At 44.0% G+C, this 9,633-nt stretch overlaps 1 protein-coding gene across 4 annotated transcripts; it reads right to left on the bottom strand.

Annotated features, from left to right (window-relative positions):
• Positions 1-1,695: 1,695 nt before the first annotated feature.
• Positions 1,696-7,930, bottom strand: LOC118512005. 4 transcript variants are annotated; one of them, XM_036055764.1, is made up of 4 exons: positions 7,663-7,930; positions 2,533-2,819; positions 2,313-2,466; positions 1,696-2,246 (listed from the first exon to the last, which is right to left on the bottom strand). In XM_036055764.1, exons 2-4 carry the CDS (start codon positions 2,773-2,775, stop codon positions 2,146-2,148), a joined length of 498 nt encoding a protein of 165 aa, XP_035911657.1. In that variant the 5' UTR covers positions 2,776-2,819; positions 7,663-7,930; the 3' UTR covers positions 1,696-2,145. The 4 variants fall into 4 exon arrangements, with proteins under 4 accessions (XP_035911657.1, XP_035911661.1, XP_035911659.1 ...); XM_036055768.1 differs by lacking the exon at positions 7,663-7,930 and adding an exon at positions 7,393-7,409; XM_036055766.1 differs by lacking the exon at positions 7,663-7,930 and adding an exon at positions 6,932-7,150.
• Between the last annotated feature and the right edge of the window lie 1,703 nt (positions 7,931-9,633).

The following is a 9,633-nucleotide window of genomic DNA, read 5'->3' as shown; positions in this document are numbered from 1 at the left end:
TTGCATTTGAATTACATAAATCAGCTACTACTGAGAGTTGGCATTTTTTTCCCTTTCGAAAATATAAGCTAACCCGAAGCCCGTTATAACTCCTGACTGCTCCTCACTAACAGTTTGCATAAGTTTTCGAAGGCACAATTGGTCACAAGCGCTACGGTCGACCGATCAAAGGGGAAATGTGTCCACGTAACCACAAGCACTAACCACAACGGATCTCTGACAATGAAATTTGAAACACTTCAACTGACTCTGCCCTCAACGGCTTGCTTGCCCCACAAGGCTCTCGACTTAATGCAAACAGTCCCAGGGAATGCTTCTATCAGAATAACAAATCTCTTCGCTCTGGTCGTAGATTCCCGGATGCATTGGAACGGATAGGTCTCCAGGCATGAAATCAATAAGAATTAATAAGCTAAATGACACTTCATCAACCAGCTTCCCGCTTCCATGCGTTCGACAATCAAACGGAACTTTGGCAGGAACATCGCCGAACACAACGAAGCCTTGCCTCCCTGGCAACGGCACAACTTCAAAGATCAGTTGGGGGCTGTTGTTGTTTCCCGTTTCTTTAGTGTATTTAAACAATTTTCCTGCTTGCTTTGAAGTAATGTCAGTGATCTGAAGATGAAGACATCAGCCGGCTGTCGGCTACAGTAGCGAACGATACATTGGCTCTAACGGTAACGCCAGCTTTGAGGTATGCCCGATACCATTACAACTCGATGTGAAATGTGTTCGCCAAACAAAGTAACAAAAAAAACAAACTCTGGAGAAGCTCTTCTCTGCAGAGCTCACATAAATTACACCTTGCCCGCCCATTTGTGCGAGCTTATCAAGACCGCCCTAACATAATATTCATCATAATATCAACCTGGCTGCCTCCGAACATGCACACACACACACCGATGTCACTGCCAGTGTGTCATCTTTACCCTTGCCCTTGGACTGGCTGCTTATCGATCCTGCTCACTCGACGCAACTATGCCGCAACCATCCGCCCTAGATCGTGTGCCACGCACATGTAAAGCTCCTTGGCGGACCTTTACTTCACCGGTAGCACCAGCACAGGTTACTGTTACGTTCGACCTTTCTAGCCTTCTTTATCCACACGGTTTGAACGCACCCTCACCCTTTGCGCTCCTTCGCACCAGGGTATTTTTACATCCCGGCCCAACAAATAACGAACCGATTACACACAGCACAGCCTCCGGTCGAGCCTTACGGTACAACTTTTGCGCTTCTTTATGCGCTGTCTTCTGCCGGAACGAGGCTTTCATCGTGCCTTGAATCTGCATTTATGTGTTATTTTCATATTTTGCTCCGTGTTTGTCACCGTTGCTGACAGCGTCGTCATGGTCGCTCGTTGGCAGATGGTTGGCAGTTTCTTGTCTGTTGTGATCATAGCAAGACAGGCATTCGACGCTAGGGAACTACTTTGGCGTAGATTAACAAACAAAAAAGAACCGCACACACTCAGGAACATATGTTTTACCTTTGCACATTCAGCTCACCTGGTCTCGCGAAGGATTTAACAGCTTCTGCTCATGAATGCCGTGGAGCCCGTAGCCGGTCCCGTTCAGTCACTAAGAGAAGCTGATTGTTTTTAATGTAATTAAGCAACCATTCAAGAAACATGCCGGCCCAACCGCAGCACCTGTGTCATCATTATCTAAAAGGCGAGCACGATTCCGAACGTAACGATCCATGTGTCAGTAACGGGTTGTTAACCATATTTAATGAGTACACCGAGAGTTGTCAGTCAAACAAGAATCAAAAACGTAATGCAAAATAAGTTAGTTCTCTTCCCTACGACTATGCAAACCCCCTTTTCAAACAGCACAGCGCTTAATTTTGTGCGTGTTGTTCGATTATTTGTTCCATTTGCTTGGCAATTAGTTTTCTTTTCAGTTTGTTAAGTTGCTCTGTTTTGTTTCCTTGCTTTTGCTGCTGCTGCTGCTGCTGCTAACTACGATCGCCTAATTATGTACAATAGTGACTAACGTTACACAATCTGATTGTGGTACTAAGAAAATTTGATTAAACATTAATAAAAGAAAAAGTATAACAAGTAAAAGAGATGGCGAGTCGCTTCCGGAAACGCAGAAGCGCTTTGTGACGTGATGTGACCGGAGACGGGTTGTCCGTCTATCGACGGTATGGCTGCTTCGAGTACCGGCCCCGATCGTTTTCGTTCTTGAGCGTTACAAAGTAACTGTAGACTACGATCCACAGGTATACGTATATAACTGCAAACGAAAAAGGTAGCAAATCAGTATAACCGTTTTAAAAAATACAAGTCAAAACCCACTTACCAACGGAGATCAGTCCAACCACTATCCAAAGCGTTCCGCCCAGCACGTAACCATCGATGAAGTATACGACCGCATTGTAAATCACGCTGATTAGCAATCCAATCGCAAGCATCAGCCCGAGCACAACCCACGGCATCATGAAGAAGTGATTTTTCTGGAACGAAACGATGCTGGAGATGTTGCTTTTGCTCCACAATATTTTTTAACTGCCCAAACTCACCTTCATCACACCCATAATCATCAGCAGCGAGATCAGGATGGTCATGACCAGGTTCAGGGCGTAGATGATTTTCACCACGTTTTGCGGCAACCAGTCCATCAGGATGGTTTTAAAGTCGATCCGCACGGTGAAGATCAGTATGATGGAGATGATCGAGAGCAGAATGCCGAGAATACCGGTCGCAATGGATCCACTGCGGAGCGAGTAACACCGGCAACAGGAGTTGACCAACGGATTTGCCATCGTGATTGCAAATGTTGTTATTGCACTAAACTAAAAAGGCAAGGCTAAAAGTAAAACAAATAAAAACAAATTAATTTGGGATTTTCTACATGGAATTTTCTAATGAAATTTCTGGCACATGTGCGTTTGAAAGAACAATTTCGAATTGTAGACTGATCAAGACCAAACTACTAGCATGAAGTAAGGAACTGATCTATGCGTGGAACAGATTCGTCCTAAAAGATACCGGATGAAATACCTCCGAACTTTTCTTCTTCCATATTTCCTAATCCAATGCAGTTTTTGGCCCATTGAAACCTAGTTCAGCAAAGGACGCCTCTTTAAGTCACTCTCGCTTTAACAGAAATAAGAGTTATTTGTATTACAATTGAATTTTCAAAATGGCTGCCTTACAAAATTCTAACCCCTAAGTTCACAAATCTGGTATAAAATGGAGTATATACATTCCTCTCAACACAGTTGAAACATAAGATCTACAAGGCTCGTTCATAAGATATTGCAGTTATTTAGTCTCTGAAGTATGGTCGTCTGTTTGAGTTAGCGAAGATGCTCAGAAGGATTTTTGGTCCTGTATCATGGCGAGCTGGCTGCCAACCGGTCATACTACAGCCTGAGGAAACTTCTCCACTCTAAATACATGTCGCGACGGACGAAACTGGGACCGTACAGAACATTGATAGTCCCAGTACTCACATACGCCTCTGAGACATGGACTCTGTCCAAAATAGACGAAGCCCTCTTAGCCGCGTTCGAGAGGAAGATGTTCAGAAGGATTGTTTGGCCCCGTATGTGTGAAAGGACAATGGAGGAGCCGCTACAATGACGGGTTCTACGAGCTGTTCGATGATCTCACCATCGTGCCGGTACCGTGTCCGGTGGGCTGGTCACGTCATGAGAATGACACCGGACGACCCAGCACATAAAGTTCTTTTAGGCCGTTCACACGGACAGAGGAGGCGTGGTAGGATAACTCCCAAATTGTGATGGAGTGATGGCGTTGATGCGTCCGCCAGAACGGCCGGGATAACGGATTGGCAGACGACGGCGCTGGACCGTGAGTGGTGTCGGGGATTGTTGCAGCAGGTTGTAGCGCCTGATAACTCAATCATGGCGAGCTTAATGAGTTGTACAGTAACCTCAACATACAGGCTCTGGTCGACCGATAGCTTGTCACGCACCATACAGCTAAGCCTAGATGTATCCTCCAAAAATCCTGGCATAACTGAGTGACACACGACGGTACTCGTAAGCTAATAAAAGCGGGTCGTGAACGTGAAGTGATTGTAGCCAGATAAATAAGTAATAAAATAGTTTGAAAACTCGGTACTTGTAAGTTAACGGATACCTTACTGATCCTCAGACATTATTACCCCAGTTCCTTAAATTGCATTCCCATTCCATGTGGATGGGCTAGTACTCTCTCGAATATAAAGCTAGAGACATTCATTCTTAACTCAAAATAAAGCTATCTGAATCCTTCGCTTACAAGTCACCTAATTGCTAATTATATATTTATCCAACTTCTTACGCGTTTTAGCACAGATGGTTGCTCAAATTTTAAATCAGCAGATATGGCCATAGTTCTAGGCGGAATTCGCCATTACAAGAAAGCTCCTGCTTTAGCAAGAGATACACCTTACGCCAGAGGTCTCCAGTGTTCGTTCATTATTATCCACGCACCTCCAATTATGCTTCGGTAATCCTAAATATCCATTCGACCACCAGTCGCCATCCTGCACCTCCGATCTAGCGCTCCGACACATTTGTGCTCCATCCTCGCACAACAAACAACCCCAAATGCAGAAACGGTTGGTGGTCTTATCTATTTAACGTAGCTTTAGTTGCATTAAACATGCTGCCTTCATGAAATATATAAACGAGCAACACAATCTTTACCTCAGATGAGTCTCCCAGCAGCAGTGTCATGGCTTCCGGGATTCTTTACAGAGCAAAGCTAGCAAAGCTCTCAGCAAAAATTGTTGTTTTTACAACTAGAAACGAATACTTCAAAGTCCCAAAAGGGGGATGTGGGAAAAGTTCCCCAGGAGAACAAAAGTACGAAATGCATATTGAGAATCACACAAATACCGCGCTGGCAATGTAGTCGAGCACACGTACCGTGTATATGGCGGAAAATATTCATAATGAAGTAGCCACTTGACTAAATTAGTAAAGCGGCCAACCCAAACACACGGTAGCGCACAAAAACGAAAACTTTTGCTTACTTCTTCATCGTGTTCGTTTCGTTCGGTGGTTTTTGTTTTGCTTCTTCACTACGCTGTCTAGAGTGCTGCTGGTGTCTAGCTTCTTGGGGACAGAGAAGTTCATTTTTATCGGCATCATCTCCGTCGGTTTGCTGGGAAACTTTGGATGACATACAAACACGCCGTCCGTCTGTTCTGCCAGTAGATGATTTGCGTTCATGAACATAGTTCCAGCAGTTCTGCTAATTGTCATTGAGCCAATCATGTTCAGCAATAGCTAAATGTACACTTTACGACGATGGAAATTTGAAATTGGATAGGCAAATATTTCAAATTCTATCGCCCTCTGTCTCGCTCTCTCTCCCTCTTTTATGTCTAGCCAAGTGCGCCATGTTCATCATTTCACCTGTTTTCCGGAAAGCAATTCCAGTATTTATTTCACCTTTTCCTAACATTAACCTAAAAACCAATGTACCAATGACATCACCACGGGCAATCTGAAGCTATGCAATCTTATTCCAATCGTAAATCGATCCAGCCCTGGGGTCTGGGGTTTTTATTGCATTCTGGCCAACTCTCTCTCTCTCGTCCTGAGCTGAGAAATTAACTGGATCGAAATGGACCAGGCCAACTACCGAGTAGTGGTAATATAATTAATTTACTCGTCTGCTACGTTAGGATGAATATTTTACGACAAGCTCTCGGGCTGGAAATAGAATGATTTAGGGTGTATTGTAAACCTCGGCGTAGTATTTCTGTTTTGGGGGATTTTTTCTTTTTTTGCACACACCAATACAGCGTAGTTTCAGCTAAATCCATCCTCTTACATTGTTTATAGCAGTTATCGCTGTATATTTGATCGCAGAGCAAGCTTTTAAACATTCACAACTTCCAGCGAGTAATTACATTCGTGTTATCAATTTATGACTAACATGTTTACCAAACAGCTGGAACACATGGAGGATGCTCATCATACAGGGTGATAAGAGCAAGACCGGCTTTTAATTACTCATTTGTATATGACAATACAAGTAGCCCAAAAAGACTTATTACATCTAGAACATTTCAATCGTTGCTCCTAGTGGTGGACCAAGTTCCTTGGAGGATTTAAGCAGAATTGAAGTTGGGGGTCCGTAACTGGAGACTGGAGGACTACAAAGCCGGACTTCACACGGCAGAACCGAGAATCAAATCCCACTTGGACCATTTTCCCATTGTGAGGACTGACTATCCAACTGTACGGTATCACTAATTCTAGTAAGCCATAAATTTTAGGTAAGACCAAACACCTATGGAGGTCGGCCGTCTAAGATTCTAAAATCCCCTGAGGTCCCAAGGACCATGAGGGTGATCGATATTTACGGTGAATTTTCTGGGTCCCAAGCATCAGCTGCTTAGTTTGCTTATGCCATGATCCAGCCTTGATTGCTCCCCTATATTGCCATTCCATAAGAAAGCAACAGACTTTCCGCGTACAAATCAGCTCCCCACTCGATAAAAGGGGGCCAATCGTTTTCTTCGCTTTTCTGGATTGGCCTCCAAAAGCGTCCCGCAAGCGACCTAAATCGTCAGATGGTCGTCTGCGCTACCCACCGAAACCTTAGCTCACGACAAATATAAACAACTATTTCAAGATCACCGGCTGTTGGGGCTGTTGGGGTTGGTTTTGGTGTGTGTTCGAGCGGCGATGGTGGTCTCTCACCACTACGCGCTGAGACATGAATCGCCTTCACCAACACCTGTGTTGCGTGCGTGCCAGCTTAGTAAGGCCCGTTTTCTCCCGCCTTTGCAACACAGCAACATAACTCCACACTCTGTATGTTTATGGCTCGCTACACTTTCTTTTCCCGAAACCAAAGCAATTTTTCGCAAGCGCTTTTTCCGCTTATCTTATTTGATTGTATGCTAGGAATAATGCAACTCAGATGCAACGCTCTGTCTGAATACTTCACTGGTGTTGGTTGGTTGGTCTTGGTTTGTGTACCAATAGATTCCACACACGTTAGCGTCTGCTGGTAACGTCTGCTAGGGAAAGGTGTACTTTTTCAACCACACCCTATCCGGACTGCAACATCGGCGCGTAAAACTCGACCCGAGTAGCGAGAATTTAACAAAAACGCGTTTTTTTACCCAATCGTTTCGCACTGACTCTATTGCGTTTGGTCTAAAAATAAAAGATGATCGTTACATGTGCTGCACACGATCGCGAACCAGAGAACGAGAGAGTGAGAGAGAGAGAGAGAGACCGTGGAACTGCGAGAGAGCACAAGAAATCCCCAAGAACACAAGCACAACCCCCACACTGTTCGTCTGATTATGCCTCACGAAACACAAACCCTAACAGCAGTGCATTACTATCGATTGGAAGCTATATTGACAAAGGTTTAATACTGTCCAATTGATAAAAACATACATTTGACACCCCTTATCAAAACACTTGCGCATTCGCGCATCTCGCGACAACGAAACCTTGATCCGGGGCTGGTTCTGTTCTTGCCTCTCTTTCTGTCTCCCTTTTACGCACTCGCAACAACGCACACACACACCCGTATGCTGCAGTCTGACACACTTTAATTGGCTCGCAACCGACAGATTGACCCAGTTTTTAATAATTCTCTAACCTAGGACACATAACGACCGAGTGTGACACTCTGTCGCCGATGCACTGGGCTGTGACACTTACTCGTTTTGCAAACCACAGCTAAAGCAGAACACGGAACGTTCGAGACAGCGGCCGTTCTCGGCACTACACCTTCTTAACTTTTAATGCTACGCGTACACTTCCTCGGACCGTGCGCCAGCTTCCGAACCGCGTAAATGCTCGTTTGCAACTACTGCGGACAACCAGAATGGCGATGGCAGGCCGCTCGTTCGGGCAGCCGATTTGCGCGCGGAGCTTATGTCAGCTCTGCGGTTAGCGCGTGTTAACCGCAACCCCCATACGCGATCTCCCTCTAATCATTCCTCCATCATGTTTGTGGATGTTTGTGTTGGTGGGAATGAATGAATCGCTCGTTGTAACGCATCGTAACGTGATACCTTGGGACACACACGGTTTAGCGTCGGCGTTGGGCATGATTCACATTGCTCTGGGCCCGTCTCTATCTCTCTCTCTCTCTCTCCCTCTCGCTTTCTGCTGTTTGCTGCTGGGGTGCTAGAGAGCAGCCAATCTGCTGGAGGCTGAAGAGTTGGTAATGCGTAGGAGCTTTCGGGTAGGTATTGGTGTGTTGGATGCGTGGTTAGCATGCAAGTTGTATGCAACATTGGCTACATCAGCTCACAAGCTGGTTTAAATGTGGTTTAGTCTGAAAATTTGAGTCGTCATGTGATTGATTAGAATAATTTTCCAAATTTATAACAAATTCATAATCACTTTACTGTTATACATTAGTTTAACTTTAAAATCATTTGTTTAGTTTTCATAAAACTATTCTTTTGCTGTATTTTCACCTGAATTCTCTGTAAATGTGACTGTCATCTGTATTTTTTTTACATAAAGCTCTTTTATCTTCTTTTAAATTGTTAACAAAATGCAACGTGAAAAATCAATGGATCGACAGCTAACCTAGCTGGGCTAACCAGCCGCCTAAGGATAAGCCACGTACGCAGCCAAAATCAATGAGATAACCGGAGAAAATGAGAGAAGCAGACTGAAGAAAGGAGAATGGCCGCGATAGCTAACGACAATAACACCCGAATAGTGCGAGAAACAAGACTTTAATATTTTTATATATTGTACGTGTAATCGAATTTTAGAAGTTATAAATTTTTTCACCGATACAAGAAAGGCGTCGGACTGAAACTTTTTTCTCGCGCGATTGTTGCCTGTTGCATTGCAAAACTAACGATCCATCTATTATTTATTTATTAATTAATTTATTTACATTAACATTTGTCTTCTAACTGGCTAAACAAAGATGAGTAAATTACTAAATAAACCTAACCTAACAGCTAATAACTTTCACAATATTACAGAAAAAAAACTATCGAAAACTCAAAGCTGGAGAGAAATAGAGGATAGCAGCGAGCATTCAATTTTAATTCCGTCACGCAAAAGGTGCCAGTTTATTGTTGTCCGGTCGCTCAAACCCGTGAGACAATATTTTCACAGGAGTTGTCTGTTAGAATTGTTATCCAATGTCAGTCTATTATTTTGATGGATCTGACGATGTGATGATAATCCTTCGAAAGATCAATTACTTCCTCCTATACACCACCATTGTTGCAAATTTATATACATCTCATGCACGTTTGAAAAGCTTACCCTATTTCCGGTGCCTGACCAACTACTGAGACCATTTTTCATCGCTGCTACACTAATTTAAAACCATTCGTTTGATCACCATTTCCACTCGCGCCCTTAATTACAAACCAATCACATTTGAATTCAACTTCAAGTGCGGGAGTATTACCACCTTTTATGCATGGTATACAGACACTGGCAAAACTCTCCAACTGCGACTCCAACCTCCACCTCGTGAGGGCTTCAGTAGCAGCAGCAGCAGTAGCAGCTCAGGCATCTCTAACAAGTGCGCACTCGGGGACATTAATTATGAAGCTATTATTTCGTACTGTCACATACAATCTCACGTTTGAGTAACTCGAGCGCACGCCGGACTACCCCGGAGGGCATGAGTTTTTATTTCCCTTTGCA

This window comes from Anopheles stephensi, chromosome 3 (assembly GCF_013141755.1).
Source record: "Anopheles stephensi strain Indian chromosome 3, UCI_ANSTEP_V1.0, whole genome shotgun sequence".
In the NCBI taxonomy this organism is placed as follows: Eukaryota; Metazoa; Arthropoda; class Insecta; order Diptera; family Culicidae; genus Anopheles; species Anopheles stephensi.
This window is presented reverse-complemented; position numbering and strand designations above follow the sequence as displayed.

Coding starts and splice junctions, on each gene's coding strand:
- LOC118512005 (XM_036055764.1), bottom strand. CDS start 2,775: ATGGCAAATCCGTTGGTCAACTCCTGTTGCCGGTGTTACTCGCTCCGC. Junction 2,467..2,532: donor TGATTATGGGTGTGATGAAG/GTGAGTTTGGGC, acceptor GTTTCGTTCCAG/AAAAATCACTTCTTCATGAT. Junction 2,247..2,312: donor GGTTGGACTGATCTCCGTTG/GTAAGTGGGTTT, acceptor TTTCGTTTGCAG/TTATATACGTATACCTGTGG.